Source organism: Ambystoma mexicanum, chromosome 12 (assembly GCF_040938575.1).
Source record: "Ambystoma mexicanum isolate Mex_15411 chromosome 12, UKY_AmexF1_1, whole genome shotgun sequence".
Taxonomy (NCBI): Eukaryota; Metazoa; Chordata; class Amphibia; order Caudata; family Ambystomatidae; genus Ambystoma; species Ambystoma mexicanum.
The window spans coordinates 1,232,031,248-1,232,055,256 of NC_090936.1; the positions used below are offsets into that span (position 1 = coordinate 1,232,031,248).

The window sequence follows — 24,009 nt, forward strand, 5'->3', positions numbered from 1 at the left end:
TCGCCGCCAGGTGTCGTCCCCGTAACAGAGCCACCGGCTTGTCTCTTGGGGTTGGGGGCTTGCACTTCGGGACCCAACGGTTCCCCGTCACCTTCGCTGTCTGTAAAGACCACGACATTGCCATCACTGGAGACTCCCTCCACATCCATGGCAGCCTCGGCCTGCATGGCGTGATGGGCCCAGCGTTTAGTTCTCCTGTCTCCAAGAGTTTTTGGTTTGAAGAGCTTGCAGGCTTGACAATGCCCCTCGTGATCGGAGGCTAGGCACAAGTTGCACACACAGTGCTCGTCTATCCACAGGAAATTTTTATTACATAAGGGACAAAATTTAAATGGGTATTCGCCATGTTTAAGGGGAATGGCAGCCAGGCGAGGATGGGAAGAGTGGAAAATGCATTCTACAATGACCAAGCCCTACTCTCCCTACTGTTAGGGCCTAGGATGATGCTGCATGTTAAATGCCCCCCGAAAATTGGCAAATGTGTGGTTGCGGCTATGCTGTACGTGGATGACCTAGTGTTATGTGACCACATATACGCAGGTATGAAAGCTCTGTTATCTGCGTTCGCTAGCTATGCCAACCAAAATGGTCTAGCGATCACCCTCTCAAAAACAAAATCAATGCTAATCAGTGTACGCCACATTTAGAAATTACCCATGACCATGGTACTGGGTAATATAAAATATGTTCAGAATTACAAGTACCTAGGGGTTGAAATGTCGTCTGTGAAGGGTTATCGTGAATTGGTTAACTCTAAAGATGCAAAAAGCTAAACATATAGCACTGATGGTGAGAAGGTTTTTTTTCTTTAGGAGGAATCCTTAACTTAAACAAGCAATGGTTTTACCCCGTAGTGCTGTATGGTCTTGAGGCGCTTGAATTGAATGGCTTGAATTGGTTGAAAACATAGGGTTTTTTTTTGGCACTGCGTGTTACAACTGCCCCCCTCCACAGCCATCAAAATTATACAATTGGAATTGGGACTCTTGTCTTTAAGCTCATTGGCACCACAGCGTAGGGGTGTGTTTTTGAAAGCTAAAACTTCCCGCTATGTCCACTGTTTGGAAACCTGGGAGTCAACACATATCAGAAAAGAATGTGGGTTCATGAAACTGCAAAGGAAGTTGTGTTGGACAATCTTGGTTGGGTACCCAATTTTCAATGTTGCCATAACTTTAAAAGGTGCATTCAGTCATTAAATAAGTGGGACTGGATAAAGAATTATGACCATCTACAGAAACTGCAGAGTTGTGATTTAACTACGAGTTTATGCCGTAGGTTCATGAAAGCACAACGCTACTTAGTCTGTTGCTCTGACCCTGTAATCCGAAGGTTTAGATCATTATTACGGACACACCAACTTCCTGTGAGAGCTATACGGGGTGGCGAATGGCAAATATCCCAAAAAAAGTAGATTTTGTAGAATTTGCAAATTGGCTGATGCACAGAAACACCTAACCGTGTGCTGACTAATGCCCCAAACTGGGCTACATTTATAGGATAACCTTGGGTCATCAAACATATGATTTCTATTCAATTAAAACCCATGAGTTTTGGACATATTGTCTAAACACCGAATGTGAAGCCAACCATATTGCGCTATACAAAGTTTGGTGCCATGTGGAAAAACCATTGGGTGAAACACATAAAAGGCTCCTCTTAATAATTGAGACAATGTTTGGATATTGCTATAAATCTTGGGGATTGGTGTTAATCTGTGCTGATCTTTGTAAGACAAATTACACTAGATGCTGAAAGGTTGGCACTTATATAAGCATGGTATGAGATACAATGGGAGATTAATGTGATAGCTGGCGTTCGTATATTTATCTTTTATTTATTGTAGTGTATGTTAATTTCGTTTTTCCTTTTTCCATTTTAAGTATGAAGCTATATATGGATGTATGAAGTGTAGCAATTTTAGAATGAATATGTGAATTTACTGATTTTGTAAAAGTTCATTTTATCAACTAAATACACAGTCTTTGGAAACCCCTGCTTATGATTCAGCTAGGAATTACCGGAAGGAGCCAGATAAAGGTGATTGCTGTTTGGCCCTCGCGACTAACAAGCCAGGTCATAGACAGTAGGGTGTTACCAATCTCTAGGGACCACGTTGCGATTTAGGGAAAAGCTCTGGAGAGGAGAGGGACGGCCCTTATTAAGCTCTGAACCAAAGATTCCAATCAAAACCATTGATGGTTGATAAGTTCTTTAGGACATCTGTGACACTCTCTCCAGTGAGCCCTTCAGTTTTACCATAGGTTGAAATATGTAGTTGAAGACATTCCCAGGACTGCAGGACCCACGAACAACTGCCCCCCCCAGTAACCCTTGAACTACGAGTGGCCCAAAAACAGTACAACGCTTCCAAAGTAGCTGCAATTTCTGATTAGAGGTTACTACCAGATACCTATGGTCTATAGGATAACATTGGACATTTGAAAAGCATTGGTGTATGGCATCCATCACGCCCAGGCCAAACACTCAAGACCGATGAAGTAGGTGGAATCTTTTCTAGTAACAAAAAAATGTAGGAAATGGACGAGAATTGGGCCCATTGCCACCAGTCGGTGCAAACAACCACTGACAGGCAGCAAAGCCTGGCACTTACCAACAGTTAGCCCACTTTTGCAGGGAAGCTTGTGATCACACCTGGGAGCTCTTGTGCCCCAACAAAGACTCATTGAAAATAATTCACTTGCCAGCCACACATTTCTTACAGGTATTGAATACTGTAGTCAGCAGGTAACTAAATACACTTGGTGTGGACAGCCATTGTTTTATGAATAATAGATTGTTGCACTGTATTGCGGTTACCCCACTCTTCCCCCTAAGAGGCACCTCTGGCCTTTTCGTGCATCTACCCGCGGTGAATTGCAGGACATCTGAAAGAACGCAAAGTGTAGCTGGAGTAGAAGGGCGATTTAGTGGCTTGAACACAAGCCTGAGAAAATCACTTCTGATAGGTAGTTATATACTGCCTTGCAGCACCCTCACCACACTAGGGTAGGGGCTGCAAAAGAACGAGGAGTAGGGGAAATGCCCACAATCGCTGGGTTGGTCTTGAGTATTAGTGGCTGGAAGTAGTTTTCTTTGATGTAAGAGCATTTTCCCCAAAACACATCACACACAAAACAGTAACATAAACGTAATTAAGCACAGAGGTTACTGTAACACGTGGGTTTGTGTTTTTTATTGTAGAAAACATGTTATGATTTTGTAAACAATTCCACCACCGTTTACAGGATAAAGTAGCTGGCTATTGCAGGTAGCTTACATGCAGGACACATGTTAACATTGAAGCCGCCATCATGGTACGCACAAACAATACTCAGTCCACTGTAGACAGGCTTGCTTCACTGTAGACTGCCCAGTTTGGGATTAAAATACACATCGAGTTATAACATTTTTACTGTCATGGAAACTATAGAACGCTTCTGCAAGACCATGAAGGGAGGCACTTCAAAAGCACTTGCTGGGGGGACATTTCTGTGAACAAAAGTGATCACCAACACAGTATATACATTTAAATAACAAGTTAGTCAATCGTGTACAAGGACTTGTGGTCCTAAGCATTCAAGTGGAATGATGGCACCCTAACAACCAAACCAGGCTCAATGTATAAACAGATACTTTATAAACAAGCAACAGTCTGCCAGGAAGGCTTTGGCGTTGCCCTTTAAAGATAATGTGCACAGTGTGAGTGCAAATGAAGTGCTTTGAAAGAGCAATCGCAACCAAAATGTCCTCCAGGTGCGACGATTAATGTCTCCATGATCTTTAAACTCTAACATCGGCGCTCAACATATGTGCGACAGTCCTTCCCTGAGGAACGTTAGGCAAGTGATCCACGGTTTATGCCATAGGAGCATATGCTGAAGTTGGTGGTTAGGAATATATGTAATGAGCGAGGCGACAAAAAAACTCCCAAAGTAGGTTGAAAGTTTGAGACAAGCAAAACAAAGTGTTTCCTAAGATGGATATAGCATTGTATAGATCATGTGCTGTTCAGCTGAAGGCCCTTTGTTTAACATGAACACATTAATGTCAATGATTTGTGGAAAAAAAGATCTAAAGTAGCCTAGAAAAGCTGCATTCCTCATGGAAACATGCAAAATGCAGCCTTAAAAAATATGGACCCAAGAATCTAGGCAGGTCCTCTAGCCTTTACCCAACAATCTAGGCAAGACGTCTAGCCTATGCCCAACAATCTAGGCAAGACGTCTAGCCTGTACCCAACAATCTAGGCAAGACGTCTAGCCCGTGCCCAACAATCTAGGCAAGATGTCTAGCCCGTGCCCAACAATCTAGGCAAGACGTCTAGCCGGTACCCAACAATCTAGGCAGGACGTCAACTTGGTTGTTGTATCTTGAGTCCAAATCGGTGATGAGAATTCAAAAGGGAAATGTATTTTACACACACACCCCCCTGCACTACGCAATCAGCACTTTCTACACACCTACAGACCCGTGGGCAGGCATTTTGTGAATACACCAATAGTAGCTCTGCATTTACACTCAGAACAACCACCGTTTATTTGATCCAGAAAGACTGTTTCTGAAAACAAACATATTGGTTATGCTCCATATATCTAAAACTAAATACTTTCATATCTTGTAATTTCTCGCCATGAAGGAACATTTCATGTTCTGTTCTATGAAATTTTGCATTACATTTATTTCATATGTTCAATTAATTGTAGAGATTGTTAGCACACTTGTCCCAAAAAAGAACCACAGAAAAATCAGAAAATCTCTACATTAGTAACAGCAACACTCGCTTCACAGCCAGAAGGCTATGGGAAATACGTTAATCATTAAATGTGCTAGCAAACTGCCCCACAAAAAAAAGCAGCAATTTAAAAAAAATAAGTTACCCATGAACATGAAACCTATTTCTGTAGATTCTACGCCCCCCCCCCTTTTTAAATTATATAAAAGTCTAACATTGAGAAAAGCACAGTTCTGGTTTGATCAATGGTCTAGAATGTTAGGCAGCAGCTCATTGCTGTGAACGCGCTCTGTGCAGCGAGGAGAAGATAGAAGAAGCCATCCATCTGCAACTTTCTCCGACTCATTAGATGTCTGGACGAGGGGGCTTGAGCAACGGCAGCTGGTGAGGAAGAGCCCAAGAGCCCCTGAACGGAGCTCCAGCTCTTCCCACACACCTCCCTTTCTCATCACCCCGGGGGAAAACCTTACCTTCACTGAGATTTGAACTTCATGTGTGTGGAAAACGCTGGTCTGGTGAAGAATGGGGTGGAAAGCAAGTTGAAGCTACCACAATCGCGATAGCACACATTGGGGAAATAGATTTACATTTGGGGAAACCGAAGATGGTATACCTGCCTTCGAAAATACGAGAAACAACTTTCCAAAAAATCCTTCCCAAACAGTACTTCGAACCAAGTCATTAACATTTCCCATTACAACTGCGTGAAGTTTACGAAAGGTTTTCCATCCTATAAAAAGCACCTTTAAAAAGTTCACTGCATTAAAAATGCAGGTTACAGTAACTCGTAAATAAAGACGTAAACAAAGAGTAAAAGCAGTTTCCACAACTGCTTAAATGAAGTTAAATATAAAATAAACAAAAAAAGTCCACCTATCTAGTCTTAATTTAAAAAAGGCAAACATTTCATTAAAACTACATAACTACATGTTAAGGAGGTATAACCTAGTTGATAAGATTCAGTATCCTTTTAAAAGAAGAGGTAAAATATTCAAAAGTTTCAGCTCAAGAACTGAGGGACAGTTGGTTCAGCACCGCATTAAACTGCAGCATGTGGACGCGTGTTCTGGAAGCCCTCAGGCACTGCTCCCCTCCCCTGGAGGAGCATCACAGCCGCCGAAGTCTGGAGGAGACGTCCACTGCCCATTTGGGACCGGCCCAAAGCTTGATCCCTCGCTGAACTCTGGATTGCTGGACACTAGGAAGACAAAGCCAGGGCGAAGACATGAATTCTGGGAACGCATTCAGTGCTCAAGAGAACTCAAAATATCGGGGTCTCCACAATAAATAGAATTCAAAAACAGCTGCAATATCACACAAGTATTAGCTTTAAGCCGCAAACAGCAACTTCTGATGCGGACTGCACTGTTCATGCGCTTTACATACTCCAGGATTATCGCAGGGTCTCCCGTATTCCTTTACTACATATGAACCAGGAGACGTCACCCCGCCCCCATAGAGACCGGAGCAAGCACAGAAGGCAGCAGGAATTCAAACAGGCATAGGTTTTGCAGTTCAATTCCTTGGAGATGTATAGGTATGAATGGGTGTCTGTCCCATATAGAACACTTCTTCCGTTACTATTATGTGTCCTGTTGCCTCCGCTGGCCGACTGAACACAAGTAATATTGCTCATCAGCGGATAAGATTTTGATCTCAGTACCATCAGGTCTGGCATCTTCAATAACGTACAAAGGGCACTTACAAACCCAGCTGGCCAGGACCATACATTATACCAAACATAAGAGTGAAGCACCCAACAATCCTTTCACTGCTGGGCCAAATGTAGCGCTGTACCACTCCGAACTAGAATACATATTAATGATATGAGAATGGGTAGGAGAACAGCACTTGCACCCAGATGAGAATATTTGCAAAGGAACCAGCATTCATTTCAACATGCTAGCCATAACGGATGGACGGCAAATCAGATTGCATAAAGGCCATATGCCCATTTCTGTCTGAGAAACATTTGAGCAGCTCTACTCTGTCCTTGCCTACAAGATTCATGTCATAATGCAAACCTTAAGTTCTATGCATACATACCTCCAATGCCACCTCCAACTAGACCCCCCCCACCCCCATTTGCAGAAATACCAAATGCAGATTAATGTGCAGGAGGAGTGGTTGTTATAGTGCAACAGCAAATTCTTGTAGATTACATCACATTTTATGAAAGTGCCAGGGCGGAAGGAGGAGGCGGAGACCGACCGGGACGACAAAGGGGGAGGGAGGGGGGGGAAGAGGCAGAGAACGACAAGAGGGGAGGGAGTAAAGGAGGAGACCACCGACCGGGATGACAAATGGGGGAATAGGAGACCGACCGGGATGACAAGGGGGGGAGGGGGGGGCGTGTGGGAGAAGGAGGAGATCGACCGGAACGACAAATGGGATTAAGGAGGAGACCGGCCGGGACGACAAATGGGAGGGGGGGGGAGACCGCCTGGGACGACAAAGGGGAGGGAGGAAACCGACCGGGACAACAAAGGGGAGGGGGAGAAGGGGGGGGTCAGAGGAGACCGCCCGGGACGACACAGGGGAGGGAGGGAACCGACCGGGACAACAAAGGGGAGGGGGAGAAGGGGGGGGTCAGAGGAGACCGCCCAGGACGACAAAGGTGGGGAGAGGAGGAGACTGCCCAGGGCGACAATGGGGGGAGGAGACCACCAAGGACGACCAAAAAATAAAATATAAATGGAGCTGATTTTGCAAAAGCTCCACCACCGGCAGCTCCTTTGGCTTTACAATACCAGTCCTTTTAGTTTAACCCTTGTGCGTACCCTTAGGATGTAGACAGGAAACACAGCTTTAACACAACTTATTCTCAAGCTGCAAAAATACATGTGCCCTAAAAAAATGTAAAAAATGATTACTTTATGCCCTTATTGGAGATCTGAAACTGCTGAACCAAAAAATGTACATTTTGATACTTTTTACTTGCAAGCTTTCATCATTGGACCACTTCAAGAAGAAATTAAATGAGGCTTTTGAAAAAGAAATAATCAAAATTTGAACCAGTCCCTTCTTGAATTCCTTATGGCTTCGCGTCTGTGTTTCCGATTGGTCTGCTTTTCCCAGAGGCCTGCACTCCAGAGGGTGACCCGTGCCTTGCAGTCTGAAAGGCCCATTATGAACTGTGTGGGACCAGAGGATAGAACGTGGCACAGGCTGCTTGAAGGAATGCCATGAAGGGATGGGCTAGTGCCAGTCATGGCGGGTGCAATCCCGATGAAGGCCAGTAGATCAAAGGCACAGCCCGTTATACAAAAAGGTGCAAACATACACAGTCCTGGGATCCAAGGATACCCCCACATCCCACACCTCACACCCAGGTCTGGGGTGGAGAGGCACTCTGGAAAGGAGAGGTGCTGCCACAGAAGCAGCCCATATAGCTACCAGGGCAGGGTGCTTTTTTAGCACACTTTTTTGGACCATAGTGATTCCATCACCCTACACGTGTGTTGGGGATTATGCTGGTGGAAGATGTAATTTAGTTTTGGCTTCAGCAGGGGGCAGTCAGTTTTCCAGCATTAGCATCCCAATTCTAGCCATTGCGGCACTATAGGACTCACTCCCAGCCATTTTTATTTTTGGGCCCTCCCTTTTGTCTGCTGTGCCAACATGCACCACCTTGAGTGGCTTAAGATGGGTTAGCCTACTTTGCTGGCCCAACATACCCTATACTGTATGTGTGGGTCTGAGTATTTAGTTTAAAGAGTTCGCCAGATTGGCTGGCTGCCAAAACCTTTGCACGTGCAACGGGAGAGCTGGCTGAGTAAGTGTGCTCGTCTTGGGCAGGCCGTGCTTCCTCAAAGAAGTTTATTATGATCTGAATTGCCGGAGGATTGCACAAAGGTAGGCTTGCTGCATTTGAGGCCCTGGTTTGGCCATACTGGCTCGACTCCATTTTGTAGTCCTTGTCCAGTTTCTTCCTAGGGCTGCTGGAAGTTCTTTCTGAGCTTTTCCTCATCCTCCCAGAGTCCTCCTTTGCAGGCTATACTGGCTGTCCCATCTTGGGACAGAATTTCTGTACTGTAGCCCTGCCAAATCCTCCAGGCCCAAGCGCCTCGCGATAGGGAATCTTTCTGACATAGATGAGTGGTGGTTTGCTACTACTCCACTTCAGCTCCGCCCTGGGCCTCCGTTGCTTTCCTCATGGGATTCTGCTTCGATGGCTGGCTAAGCAGTCTTGCCCCTCCAGCTGCTCAGACCCCCTTGTTTGGGATCAGAAGTCACTTTTCTGGAGGGTGGGTCCTCATAGATACACATTCTCCTTTTGCCCCATCTAGGTCGTTGCTGATCCAGGGCTCATATCCTTGGGTACGAGAAGTTTGCCGCAGCCCGGTAGCAACAGCTTAAGGCTTACCATTTCTCCTGCAGTTTGAGCCTAATCCCCAGTTACTAATGCCACAAGTACTTCTCCCCGGGTCACGATGTATTCTTTGGAATAGTCTTCAGGGGTCTCCTGTGTCTGGGAGTAGTGAGATGTTGCAGGTACCCCTCGGTGTCCGGTCATGTGGTCGACTACAAACTGGTCGACGCCATTTGGTCGAAAACCAAATGGTCGAATTTTTTTTATTTTATTTATGTGTTTTGTGGGTTTTCGTGTGAAAAAAAAAAAAAAAAAAAAAAGGGGGTGTGGGGGGACCCCCCCGAAAAAAACCAAAAAAGGGGTAAAAATAAAAAATTCGACCATTTGGTTTTCGACCAAATTGATTCGACCAGTTGTCCAGTCGACCAATTGTTTTCGACCAAATGACTGGCAACCGTACCCCTCTACAGTGCTTGTCCACTCACCTCTTCATTGGCCCAAATGCTGCTTGGAATCCATCACTCTGACTGTCTGGGACCTGGAGCTCTTCAAGGGTGGGGGCTCGGACTGGGCCGTTACTTATTTTACTGCATTTGAGGGGTAGAACTAGAACCTACCTGGATTTAATTAGTAACAGCGGCTTGGCTCTGGATTGTGTAGTATTTTTTTCCTATGTTGCCCTTCTACAAACTTTTAAACTCCTCCTAAAATGATTATGAATCGTACTTGCCTGAAGGTGGACACTTATTGTAGGTCACCCATGGGTCCCTGGAATGTCAAACCAGAGGATGGATTTTTAGCTGGTAGCTGTGATTTGTTTGGGAGTTTGATAAATTACTGCAATAACCTCCTGGCCGCAGATCTGTCTTGAGTTACAGTATTTAAAGGAATAGTTGCTTACCACAGTGAATACAGTACTTCTCATCCAAGCCCACATTCCTAAAATACTTTGTGTTCCTACTGTGCAGGGATGGGACCAGAGCCTTAGAAAACAATGGTGCGCTTCCCTTTTAAGAAATGATGCGCGGTGGCAGAAAGCCGGCACGGAGCGTGGCTATGCCACAGACTGGTGCCATGTAGCTGCCTAGCATATTGCCTTCACGGCACATTTCTCTGAGGGGCCACTACTGTGCTTTTTGCCCTAAGCAAATAGCCATGAAGTCCAGAGGGAGGACTTTGCCCCAACTTCATCGGTGTGTGTGATGCACGAGACTATCCATCTGGCTATGGTGGCTTTTGCCACGTGATTGGCCAGATGGATGCCAAAAAAGGTAACAAACGGCACAAGGTCCTATGAGGGCTACACTTCGAGATAAAACGTCAAGGAACTGCAGACATCCAAACAATGCAGATTATGATAAGCCCGTTTCGAGTGGAGGAAGAAGGGGCTCATTTCTGGGTTCAGAGGAAAAGAAGGATGTGTCCCATAGGACCACCTAATTCTTGTAAAATGAGAAGGATCCACATGCGACAATGCTTGTAATTCACCGATACTGAAAGATGAAGACCAGTCCACTCAGGCTATAAGCTCCAACTGTTTATAGGCAAACGCCATTAAGGTCCCATACTGTGAGTGGCCTACATATGGGTGTAAACCGATGCAAAAGGCCCATTAAATGCCACTTCAAGATCACTAACGAAACAAATTGAGGGCAAGGATGCAGCACCTTCCTGTCCGGTTGGTGAAGTAGATCCAAAAAAGGCAGCGAGGTGGTCCATGTGCTATAAGCAACAGGTAGGAGAAATGAGGACTCACTCTGAGGCTAGTGAGGAGGGATCAGGAGAAACTCACACTCCCTGGAGTTCTGGAATTTCTGCAGAATCTTGGTAATACGAGCCAGAAGATGCAGGTCATAAGCATTAACGTTGCTCCAAAAGATAGACAAAGCACCTTCCGCCCGCCCCAATGACCATCTCCCCTTCAAGAAGCACTTGCTGTTCATCTCCCTAGCAAATAGAACACCTAATGGGGTTAATCTGTTGTAGATTTCTAAAGGTATCTGTTCCGTTAACTCCCACTCAAGATTTGTACAGGAATCTTGCTCAGTGCGCCAGTTTGATCGTGGTCTTTTCCTGCAAGTGAGCTGCCTACAGGGCAATATTGTTCCTTGGTGCCTACTTCCGAAGATGAACAGCTTGAGCACACAATTTGACCGATTTGGTGCCACCAGCCATTACAGTACACTGGAGTTGCTCACTGCAGGCATGAATGCCTGAAGAGTGAAGCAAAGAGTCTTCAGCTCAAGGAAATGTAAGTGCGTCACCGACTTCCTCCCACCTGCTGTGGATCTGGAGTTCCCCAGAGTGGCTCCCCAACTGCTCAAAGAAGAACCAGTCATCCACTAAGTTGATGAGGGTGATCCTAAAAGGCCGACTGACCAGAAGAGAAGATTCTCCCTGTGTAAATCTGGTACGAGGACAGTTTTGGGTTGGAGGGTGTGAAGGCATCATGAAGTAGACACAGACAACTGAAGTTAAAAGAGAGGGTTAAACAGAAAAGGTAGGGAAAAGGTCTAACTTGCCCTATGCTAAGGTGGGATTTCCCTACCTGAACAAAACTAATGATAGTCTCTATCAGGAAGTCCAAAGCAAATGTCTGTGTCCAAAACCTATACTTTTCCTCCCATTGAATTGTATACAATGTGTAGAGAGGTCAGCATCAAATGAGAAGTTTTCAAAATACATGTTCTTCCAGCTATTGGTGCAAAAGGGGATTCACTTTCCCAAGGTTCAAACAGTTAACTTTACAAAAAGAGGGATTCCCTTCCCCAAAATGTCAAGTATATCAATGTTCCCAAATAATTCCTTGACACTTTCCAGCTCTTTGCGTGGTGACCTTTCACCAGTTTATACAGTTTAGTTCCTTAGTTTCAACTCGCACAGGTTTTCCTTTATATAATTATCAAAGTGGCTTTTCCTTAGTTGGGTGCATTCGATCTAGGTGCAGTTGTCGGCCGCATGGTCCACCCATTACAGGTCACGCAACCGACACCTTAGTTGGATCTGCTTCATGGGTATCTTGCCACAGTTTCAGCTTCACAGTGAGGCTTGATCATTATCCTTTCAAGTGCCCATGAAGCTCGATTGCTGCTGCTTTTCTCTCCAATCACTTATTTAATAGCCTTCACTTGTAATGACAACCAACATTGGCTTCCCAGTACACTCTCCTGCTAGGAAATGTATACACCGTTCCAGGTTTTCTGGTCAAAACCTCAGACGCCCTTTGGCCAGGTTTGTCTTGCATACAGGTTGACATTTCTCAACCATTCCTTTCTTTCAGCACTGTGCAATAATATCTGCTCGACTCTTGGCAATGCTCATCCCAATCATTCACTTATGCTTGCTTATTTAGCTTTGTTCATTAGCGTTGCCTATCATGGTAATTAATACCCAATTCACTTCACTGGTATCGAGGTTTCCTCAGGTTTTATCACAGTTCATTACTTCGTTATTGCTCTTATTTTGTATTTCCCCCAGCATGACTTAAATGAGGGATCTCTTTTTTTTATTTAAAGCTTTCAGCGTAAAAAAATACAAACTTTTGCTTATATACAAATTTTTCCCTCATCCACATACACAAGCCAAACTTATTTTCTTTCTTTCTTAGTTCTACATCAGATTGGATCCAGGTCCATTGTGTTTTTAAACAATTTCAAGTCTCGTTAACATTGATTCAAGAAAAATCCCTAAGGCTTTAGTAGTTTTCCTATTTGGATTGTCATATAGGGCTGACCACCATAGGTCAGCATCTAGATCACATGCTGGAGACAATATTGGTTGTAATAGGCATCCCCTTTCGGTTGTAAGTTCATGGCAAAACGTGATTAGGTGTCGAGTCGTTTCATCATCTTGTTTGCATAATCTACAAAGCTTTTCTTTTCCCAGGCTGTATCTAACCAGGTTTGTCCTTGTTCTTAGGATGTTCAAACAGAAGCGCATTATTAGGTCTCTATGCTTCTGATTGGCGCTTTTTTGTAGATATCCTGGCAATATCTGTGGGCATCTAGTTATCTTTTTAGACAAGGTATGACGACTCGAATTCACTCTCGCACGTTCTGTTTCTGCCCAATCATTTGATAACAGGAGTAACTTTACTCTCTTCGGATGTTGACATAGGACACTCATTGATACGTTCATATTTTGCAATAGTTCCTTGCATTTTAGTTTCCATTCGTCCACAGGCCAAAAGGAAATTCCTCCTCCTTCCTTCTTTAGTATTTGATATTGTTTTGGACAATCTTCTAGTGAGATTTTTCTATAGGTGGCCAGTGTTTTCCAGACTATTCGAGCTTGCATAGAATACAATCCCAGCTCCTGCCGTATAATACCTATTGGTACACATATAGGGATTTTCAGCAGTTTACGCCAGAATCTGGCTTCAAGTTTGTCCCACGTTTCCCATGGGATCCTCAAGGCCGTTTCTCCCGCGTATGTTACGGTAGGGATTACTTTAGCGTTGTAAATTCTACAATCGGACGAATGGAGAATTTGCAGAACTTTCTTTTTAGTATTAATGCCTGTGATTTTAGTTGATCCATTTTTCTCTGTAGATCAATCCAGGGTTGCTCACTCCAATTCGCGCTCACGATTGCTCCCAGGTATTTTGTGTCTTTCACTATTTTTATTGCTTCATTCTCTATGTGCCATTTGAAAGCTTTCTTGGTAGTAGGACCTGGTTTTGCGATTATTATTATGACCGATTTTTCTGGATTAATTTTTTGTTTGATTTCTTTCAAATGAATGTTTAAGGCTTCCAGTTTCTTCTGTAGCCCAATTGGGGTTTTATCCATCACTATGAGGTCATCTGCATATAGTAGATGACATATTTTTGTTTCTCCTACTTTAGGAGAACAAGCTCTTGGTGGTTCCAAACAAGTCTTTTTCATCCAGGATATAGAAGTTGTAGAGTATGGACGCTAGTGGGCATCATTGTTTGAGCCCACACTTTGTTACGATTGCCTTTGTTAGATTTCCCTTTCGATCCAATTTAACACGCATAGATGTGTTTGTATGGAGAATTTTGATGGCTTCCATCAGGTCTCTCGGACAGCCTTTGTCTGTCATTTTAGCCCATAGAGTTTGTCGATCCACTCTGTCAAACGCTGCCGCCATGTCTATTGAAGCAATAAAGAGTTTGGTTTTCTTGGATGGTCTTTGCTTTTAATAGATTTAGAATAAGGAGGTTTAGACTAGTCTACGTTTTCCACGAAGCCTGCTTGTCCGTAATCGAAATTATCAGTTTGAATCCATTCCTTTAATCTTTTTAGTAGTATGCCGGCAAAAGAGTTTACTTATGACGTCCAAAAGAGATATTGGACGATAATTCTCTGGACATGCTCCGTCTCCTTTTTTGTGTATCGGGATAGTGATTGACGTTGTCCAAGATTCTGGGATCTGCCTTGTTTTTACTATTCGTGTGAAAAGTACAAGCAAATGTTTGCCCATACCTTTGGGGCTTGCTTTAGTATTTCATTTGTCAGGCCATCTGGCCCTGGGGCTCTGGATCTGCTTGCTTTGGTGATCAATGCTAGGATTTCGCTTTGCGTAAATTTGATATCCCAGCCATTTTCCTTGTCGGTTACTTGGGGGGGGGGGGATAACTCATTTGTAAGCTCACAGTTGTACTTTGCTTCGAAATATTGTTACCATTTGCTTTCATGTATGGGATTAAGTTGTTCTTCACCTTGTTGATTTCCTTTTTGATTTAGCAAAGACCATAGGTATTTTGCGTTTGTGTTTCGTGTTGCCATAAGCATCTGTTCAGAGTCCTTTTGAAAGAGTATCGCCCTATGGGATTTGACCCAATTCCGATGCCCTTTTTTCAGGGCCTTACTCTTTATTGCCATATCACCACAAGCAATATTCTGTTTTTTCAGGGCTCTTAAGTCTCGTGCTAACTGTCGTTTTTTATCCGCTATTTCAGCATTAAAATGGAGCACCCTGGTTTTTGTATTCCTTCTTTTATAGTTGCGGTGGCCACTCTGAAAATGGTAAGACAAGTTTCATACTCAACATCTTTTCCTGTTGTAGATTCCCATTTATTTATCGATTTGGTTAGCAAAGGAATCACTTTCGTTGTTATTCTCAGTCTGTTTCGACCCTCGTTTATATCAACTTCAGTTGGCCAAATATTCCTTTGTTCCTTGTCATTTTCATTAGCGATATTTGTCTGAGCAAGTGAGTATTAGAATTTTATGATCACTACTTTTTGTTGGTAGAATATTTAGAGACAATATTGTGCCAAAAGTTTCTCGATCTACAAAGAAGTAGTCCAGAGTTGCGTTTGAATTGTACGATGCCCATGTGGATTGTCCTACTAAATCTCCTTGAACATTACCATTCACTTGTAAAATGTCACGGTTCTCCATTTCCATTTGCCATTTTCTTGCTCTCAATTGTTTTTGTCTATTATGATTCGTCCTATTTGCCTGGTTGTTTTTATTTTTATCACCGGTGATAAGGTCACCACACAGAATTAGTGCCGGGTTGTCGTATTCGGATCTCAGTTGATCTAGATAGTTGTTAAGCGTGTCCAGAAAGGTTTGTCCATCTTTGGCCTTAACATTCCAATACATGTTAAAGTTAAGAGTATTTGTTTTCTCTCTTTCGTTTGAGTTGCCATTTCTTTCTGCTTCTTGTTGCAGAATTATTATTTGTATCCGAGAGGATGGTTGAATCGTACGGATTACTTTTCCACTGTACGTGTTCTTTATAATGGTTAAGAGGCCTGCAGATGGTCTACCTTTTTTTCCTTCGAGAGCTTTGTTCAGGTAGCAGGTCGCTCCATGTAAATGTTTTTTCTTGTAGCCAACACTCTTGAATACAACTAATGTCTGCGGTCAAGATTTCGTTGTTTATTTTTTCAACCAAATGATGAAAACCTCTTGTGTTCCAGGAGGCAAATTTTATTTTTCTTCGGAGATCCTGGCCATCGATCTATTTTTTTGTTTCTTTTGTTTTTGTATCCAGTGTTTCTGCTAGCCATCCCCATGAGCTTTCTGTATCAATTTTTGTTTCAATGGCATGCTCAATATTCGGTTCGGAGGCCAGATTCAATTTCTCATTTCCTTTGATTTTCATCCGAAGAGCATTTGGGCCCCGTAGTACTGTTGGAGAGAACCGTATAGGTCTGTAGTCCACTTCATCTTCACTTTGGTCCCTGTGGGCCTGTTTTGGCTTTTCAGAGCTTTTTTTCTTTATTATGTTCTTTATTTGATCTTTTTCACTCTGTTGTTGATTTTCTGTTTTAACATCAAAGCCCAGTACTCGGAGGTCGTCTGCTGTTTGCCATATAGAGTTCATGACCGCCTTTGATTTTAAATGTATGCATATTCTGTCCAAATGTTCTTCATTCAGGAATTCTACAATTTTCATATCTTTCGGTTCAATAACTCAGTTGTGGGACGTTATGCAAGAGTTTCATTAAATTTGATCTATTTAAGATCAAGCCATCCTTTGCTCGTAAGACTCTCTCTATTCTTAGTTTGTATAAATGGGTTTGGTTGTTGAAGGGCTCTAGTTTGTATCATCGCTCCTATCTTTTGTCTCACCGTGATCGTAGGAGCTTTTCAATCCTGAGCTCTTATTTGCATTTGTGCTCTTTCTTACCCGCCCTTTGCTAGATTGTTCAATCATGGCGTTAAGCAAATGTTGTTGCTTTTTTTCCAGATCCTTTTTCTTCTCAATTTGCATTCTTTTTTCATGCAGAGTTTGAAAGGGGGAAGCCGGGCCTTCTAGATTTTCCGGTGATTTGTTTTCTTTATTTCCAGGCACTTCACTGTCCTCCACTGACTCTTGAGAGCCTTCATTCTCGTATACTGATGGGAGTAGTAAAGATTCTTGCCTATTTGACTCATTTGAGGAACTTTCTAAAGTACTCTCTAGTTCCACATCTTTGATATATTCTCGATCTTGGTTTTTTGTTTGTGGTGGATCATCCTTTTTTTTTCATTATCTGCACTTGTTGAATAGGATTCGGTGTCTCTTGCCCTATAGGCTTTAGATTTCTGATGAACTGCCGTGTTCCTTCGTAAGTACATTTTTTTTGGTTTGGCATGTTTTTAGACTTTGTCTAATTTTTCCATTACTTTTCTGTCTTTTGTTTTGTTTTTCTGAATCGTCCTTTGATTTATCAGCCTTGTCTGGTCGTTTTAATTCTTTTATATTTTCGATGGAGAATAATGGATAGATACCATTATGCTGGTTTTGGCCATCATGTTGTGAGGTCTGTACCATTTGGCCATTGTTCAAGGCATCTTCCAGGTTTCTTTCAATTCTTCGATTGCCTATTGGCAAATTTCAACTATCCATTTGATCTATCACACAAGAGCTTGCTGTTTCGGTTTTTCTACTCCGCAAGTCCGTCACAATTACCCTTTTTTGTTCCTCACTCGACCTTGGGGTTGTGTCCAATTTTTCTGTTAGGGTACTTTTGTTCTCAGATTGGATGTGATTTTTTTGGCTCTCTGATTCAAGTAGCTTGATGGTATCACTGAAACAGTGCAAAAAGGTTCTCTCATCTTGCCGGGCCTCTTCGATTAGGTCATTTAAGGTCTTGATTATGCCTTTTTCTGACTCTTTTTCTTGTATCTTTCTTTATCTACCTCAAACTGTTTTTCCACCTTTGTTAATTTGGTTTCGATTTGAGCCAATACGTATGCTTGATCCTTACAGTTTTCATGTAGTGCCTCATATAGCTTTAAATATGGTGCCAGAGCTATCGTCATCATTGACCCTACAGCGGCTTGCATGTTTGCACAGATGTCTATTAATGGCCATGGGTTTTGTGACGGAACTTGGTCTCTTCCAAGATCCTTTTCTTTCGCTTCCACACTATTGGGGCTTAGCACGATATGTTCTTCGTCACCCTGCTGTGTGGCTGAAATCGTGCTACTACTTATTTCTTGGGGTACATCTTCATTGGTCATTTGTGATGGAAGAAAGACATTGTCTTGCAGTTCTGTAGTGATTTTTTTATTCACTACCTCTTCTGCAGTCATGGCACTTTTGTTTTCATTTTTTTTTCTTTTTTCCTGGTCCACAAAAGCAGTAGATTTATTTACTTCCATCTCTCCATATTGCCTTTTTGTTCGTGCTGTCTGCGGAGTTGAGGTATTTATAGGTTCATTTATAGATGTCCTTTGGGCTTCCTCCAATTTATCAGCTTGTTTCTGTTGGTTAGAAGCTGCATTTTTTGTGAGCACGTTTTTACTTCCTTCGGTCTCTATAATCATTTTGCCATTAAGTATGTTAGTAGAGCCGCTTTTATCAATTTCGGGCTGTTCGTCCTGAGACATTGTTTGCTCACATCGGCCGATGCTAGAAGAAGGTCATGGTCTGACATTTCCATTTCAATTTGCTGCTGTTTGGAGTCCATGACCCTAGTTCCCAAGGTGTGATCTTTTTGATGAGCAAGTAAGTCTTTCTTTTTAAAGTGCCATCTTATGGTTTTTATTCCTGAGAGGGACGAGGCACGCGGTTTGGGTTTCCGCATAGGAACTTGTTTCAGAGGGCCACCTGCCCCATTGATTAAATTTGTTCTTTCGTGTGCCTCGACATTAGATGATTTTTGGGTATTACACTGTGCGAGGCTCTTTCCTGGAACACACATTGATTCTTTGTTCTGGGGGGACAATAGATTTGACTTGTCCTCCTCACACAATTTATGTCCATTTTGTTTTGCTGCTGGTAGTTTTATTTTTGTGGCTTGGGGGCTTTCCATGCCGTACACAAATGCTGCTGCTTCAATGCTCTCATATAGAGTGCTTGGTATAAATGTTTTTGGTGCTCTGGCTTTGTTATTGATTTTGTGATTTATTTTTTGCCTTGTAGTGAAAGGCTTCTTCCTGTGGTAGACAGAAGCCTTCATTCCTGGCTACTTCCCTCACTGACAACCCCCCCCCCTCCCAGGCAGCGACTCTCCATTTTGCTGTCGCTCTCCTATACTTTCCTCTGCTCCACATACTTTGCCCGAGTCTGCTATCATGATATCATCGCCATGCGCAAGCACATCTGCATCAGCATCGTCGAATGCAGCAGACTACGACCCTGTCGTGGCTGATAGAGGAACTGCATAAAGGTGAGAACTGAAATTTGTCCAGGACGGGTAAGGAGTTTACCGGGGGCGTGGAAAAGGGAGGGGTAGGATCAGGGAGGCAGCGGCTTTATTTGTGTGGATCATACCGTCAGTGGGGGAGATGGGTGCAGCTGGGGGCAGAGAACATAGCCTGCCTTGAACATGTGCACCACTCGGTGCCTCACTTTTTTCCCCCCATAGAGCCCCCGGTACCGGGCAGTTTCGTACGACTACGGGTGTTAGGTACCGGAATGCTTACCGTATCGCCCACGGTCATGTTTGCTGTAGAGTCCATGTTGAGCCTTTTGCTTCCCACTGCGCCGATCACTCGCCAAACAGCCGCACAACAGCCAGCGGGCTTGTCTCCACCAGGCTTAACGCCGCAAGGGTGGCTCCAGCAAGAATATATTCACTGCTAGGGTCACGTGACTGCTCACGTGCTGCAAACTGAGCCTGCCTCCTCCAGGAAGCAGGGTCCTCCTCCACCAGCAAGAACCTTGCCTAGCTCGCAGTGCTGTGGTGACTGGATTCTGAATGCAAACCGTTCACGTAGAAAAAAGAAACCGAGTTCACTCTCCTCGTAGGGATTTCACGTATGTACAGTCTCTAATTTATCTGCTTGTCATATATGGAACAAGTTACTTACCTGTACCTGTTCTCCAGCATGGGTCTGGCATGGATTCACATGCTCATGAATATTCCCCGTCATCAGGCTGGGAATCCCCGGTAAAGAAAAATCGGTATCAGTTTCGTTTCTGATCTGTCTTTCGTGGTAGTAACCAATCACCGATCTCTGCGTCATACTGACCACAGCCAATGACTGCCATCTCCCTAAGCCCCGCCTCTGGCAGCCATCTTCAGATTTGGTAGCACGTGATGTGGCAGTATGACCAAGTGAAGAGCCGCAGAGGGGTAGGCGGGAGGGTTCGCATGTGAATCCCTGCCAGACCCATGCTGGATAACAACAGTTACAGGTAAGTAACTTGTTCCTTCTCCAGCATGGGGTCTGGCATGGATTCACATGTTCATGAATAAAAGAATACGTAGCAGTACACACATGCACAACCACGGGAGGTGGCAACAGGCTCAACATTAAGCAATACAACACCTCAACATTAAGCATCTCTTACCTTCTCACCAGGCTCACCTTAGGCGAACGGGTTGCGCAGCACTGCTTGGCCGACCCTGGACTCCTCCCTGGAATCCCGGTCGACGCAGTAGAATTTCGTGAAGGTGTGCGTCGACCTCCAAGTAGCAGCCCTGCAGATGTCCAGCAGGGGCACACCAGATAGGAACGCCGTGGTAGCTGCGATCGCTCTGGTGGAATGGGCTCTCGGACGGCCGGGCAGCGGTCGGTTTGCCAACCGATGACAGTACATGATACAGCCGGAGAGCCATCTGGAAATGGAAGCCTTTGAGAGAGCCATCCCCTGATTGACAGGTCCAAGGTTCACAAAAAGTTGTGACGTCTTCCGAAAACTCTTCGTGCAGTCCACGTAGAAGTTCAGCGCTCTAGCCATATCCAGCAAGTGCAAAGTCCTTTCAGCCGGCGACGAAGGCGACGGGAAGAAAACAGGCAACACCAAGGGTTCGTTGAGGTGGAAGTCCGACGGCACCTTGGACATGAAGGAGGGGTGCGTCCTGAGCACTACCCTCATGCCGTGAAAAGTCAAGTACAGGGGCTTGCAGGAAAGGGCCTGGATCTCTCCCACTCGTCGTGCAGAGGTGATGGCCACAAGAAACGCTGTTTTCCACGACAAGAACTTCAACGGAGCTGAGTGCAGAGGCTCGAACGGAGGTCCCATGAGCTTGGTCAGCACCACGTTGAGCTCCCAAGCCGGGGCCGGAGCCTTCACCGGCGGGAACGATCTGAACAGTCCCTTCATGAATTCTTTCACCAGACGAGACCACAAAGACGTCCGTCCCGTGGTTCTGGTGTATCGGGAGATCGCGGCAAGATGAATCTTGATGGAAGCGTGTGCCAGTCCAGCCTTGGCCAGCGTCAGTAGGTACGGCAGTACTTGAGGAGCCGTAATCCGTAGAGGGTTAATCTTCTGTGCATGGCACCAGACAGAGAACCTCTTCCATTTGTGTCTGTAGCATTTAAGAGTTGAGGACGCCCTGGCCTTTGCAAGAACCTCTCTGCAGTTGGCCGGTATGTCGTAACCTCCAAACTCTAACGCTGCAGGAGCCAGGCCTGCAAGTTCAGCGACTTCGGGTCGTGATGGAGGATGGCGCCTCCTTCCCTGGAGAGAAGATCCGCGTCCACTGGCAGCTTGATTGAAGGGGACGCTGACAAGTCCAGAAGGTTCGGGAACCATATCTGCCTCGGACACGCAGGTGCGACGAGGATCATCCTGCACCGTGACCTCTTGAGCTGGTTGATGAGCCGGATCAGCAACGGTAATGGAGGGAACGTGTATAGAAACAGGCCCTCCCAGGGGAACGAGAAAGCATCGCCCATGCTCCTCGGCTGGGGAAACCTGCTGGCGAACCTCCGGCACTTGGAGTTCATCGAGGTTGCGAACAGATCGATCTGGGGAGTGCCCCACCGTCGGAAGAGGCGGTCCACTAGATCCTGTCGTTGTTCCCACTCGTGGCACGAGCGCAGCTCTCTGCTGAGAGCGTCGGCGATGGTGTTTTTTATTCCTGCCAGATGAAACGGCACCAGAAACATCCCTTGGGCGATGGCCCAATGCCACAGATCCTGCGCCTCCTTGGACAGGGCTGGGGATCTGGTACCGCCCTGCTTCCTGATGTAGAACATGGTGGTGGTGTTGTCGATGAAGATCCTCACCACCTTGCCCTTGAGGGATGGAAGAAAGGACCTGAGGGCCCAAAACACTGCCCGGAGTGCCAGGACGTTGATATGGAGGGACTTCTCCGTCGGAAGCCAAAGGCCTCTCGCGTGCAGATTTTCAGTGTGCGCTCCCCACCCTTCCAGGGAGGCATCCGTAGTCACGGTCTCCTGGTGGCCTGGGGTCTGGAAGTCCATGCCCAATGCGTGCGGGTGCCCCACCACCGGATCGCTCGTCGGAAGCTCTCGTCGAGTGTGATCCTGTCCTCGAAGCTGCCCGTCGTCTGAATCCAGCGAGCGTCCAGGAACTCCTGTAACGGTCGCATCTGAAGCCTGCACAGGCGGATGAGATAAATGCAAGAAGACATCATTCCGAGGAGGGATTTGATGGACCTCACCCTGGCCGTGTCCGCAACCAGCATCCGCTGTACCTTGCCCAAGATGGCCCTCGTCCTTTCCGCCGAGGGAGAGGCCAGAAGCGCCACTTTGTCAAGTTTCGCTCCCAGAAACAGTGTGTCTTGCGCGAGCACCAGGTGGGACTTGGCGTAGTTTATGGAGAATCCCAGGTCCGCGAGTAGCTGGACGGTCCTCGCCGTGTGCTCCGCGGCGAGTTCCCTTGTCTTTGCTCGGATGAGCCAGTCGTCCAGGTAGGTGTAGACGTGGATCCCCTCCAGGCACAGCCGAGCCGCCACCGGTGCGAGGCACTTGGTGAACACCCTGGGTGCCGACCTCAATCCGAAGGGAAGGGCTCTGAACTGGTAGTGACGCCCTTGGACCACGAATCTGAGAAACTTTCGGTGTCCCTTTAGGATGGGGATATGGAAGTAAGCATCCTCCAAATCCAACGACGACAGGAAATCGCCCTCCTCCAGCTGACCCAGGACGTGCTGGAGGGTGACCATCCGGAACTTGTGCCTTGATGAATTTGTTCAGTCGTCGTAGGTCCAGGATGGGACGCCATCCTCCTGTCTTCTTCTTCACGAGGAAGTATCTTGAGTAAACTCCGGAGCCCTGAAGCCTCTTTGGGACGAGCTCGATGGCGCCTTTCTTGAGCATCGCCTTTACCTCCAAGAGAAGTTGAGGGACGTGATGTTCCTTCCTGGCCACGGGGGGGTTTCTTTAGAAACTTGAGCGCGTGACTCTGGGCCAGGGCGTCCAGCACCCAACGGTCGGTGGAGATGGACTCCCACACGCTGACAAAGTTCGCCAACCGGCCTCCCACTGGGGTGCTTTGTTGGGGGCCCGACCCCATGGCCGGTTCAGTCCTGCTTCGACGAGGCTTTGCCGCCTTGTCCTCCCTGTCGACGACGGCGGGGTCCACCCGACTTGCCTCATCCCCTGTAGGCTTCCTGTGACGACGAACGGGGCGCTTGACGATAGGTGGAAAATCCGCCGCCGGAACCTTTGGAGGCACCCTGCTTGCCTCCGGCGCTCCAAAAGGGCGGCCGTCGTTGCTGGAGAACACCAAGAGCCCGGGCCGTCTCCGTCTTGATGGCTTGTAGGGAATCGTCCACTGTTTTCTCGAACAGGTTGCTCCCGTCGAACGGCATGTCCAAGACTCTGGTCTGCACGTCCTGCCGGAAGTCCGTTGCCTTGAGCCATCTACGCCGTCTAAGGCACAAGCTGTTGCCCAACTGGGGAAACCCAGTGTCAGCGATGTCCGTCGCTATCGTAATGGCGTGGTCCGATGCCACTTCTCCTTCCTGCAAGATCTCTAGGGTCTCCGCCCTCTTGTCGTCTGGTAGGAAGTCCAGCAGGGGGGCGATTTTGTACCATAACTCCCTGTCGTAGCGGGCTACGATAGCCAAGGCGTTGGCAGCCTTAATCGCCGTCGCTGAGATGACCAATTTCTTTCCCTTGCCGTCCGGCGGGGAGGTTGGCGTAGAAGCCGAACCCCCCCCCGCTTTCTTCCTGGCCGCCACGGAGACGACCGAGTCCGGGGTCGGCTGTGCCCGAAGGCACAAAGGGGCCGCGTCCGGGACCCGGTAATTCTTCTCGTACCGATCCCTTCTCGCAGGCGTTGTGGATGGGTTCTTGAGGAGGGCGAGACCCTCATCCCAGATATCGTCCAGTAGAGGTACAGCGAGGAC

At 46.0% G+C, this 24,009-nt stretch overlaps 1 protein-coding gene across 1 annotated transcript in view; it reads right to left on the reverse strand.

Annotated features, from left to right (window-relative positions):
- Positions 1 to 3,168: 3,168 nt before the first annotated feature.
- TDG (thymine DNA glycosylase) overlaps positions 3,169 to 24,009 on the reverse strand; it is a 259,153-nt gene continuing 238,312 nt past the window's right edge. Inside the window, exon 10 of the mRNA XM_069629918.1 lies at positions 3,169 to 5,933. Within this exon, the coding sequence (XP_069486019.1) occupies positions 5,812 to 5,933 (122 nt within the window). The 3' untranslated portion in view covers positions 3,169 to 5,811. The remainder of the gene's footprint in view (positions 5,934 to 24,009) is intronic.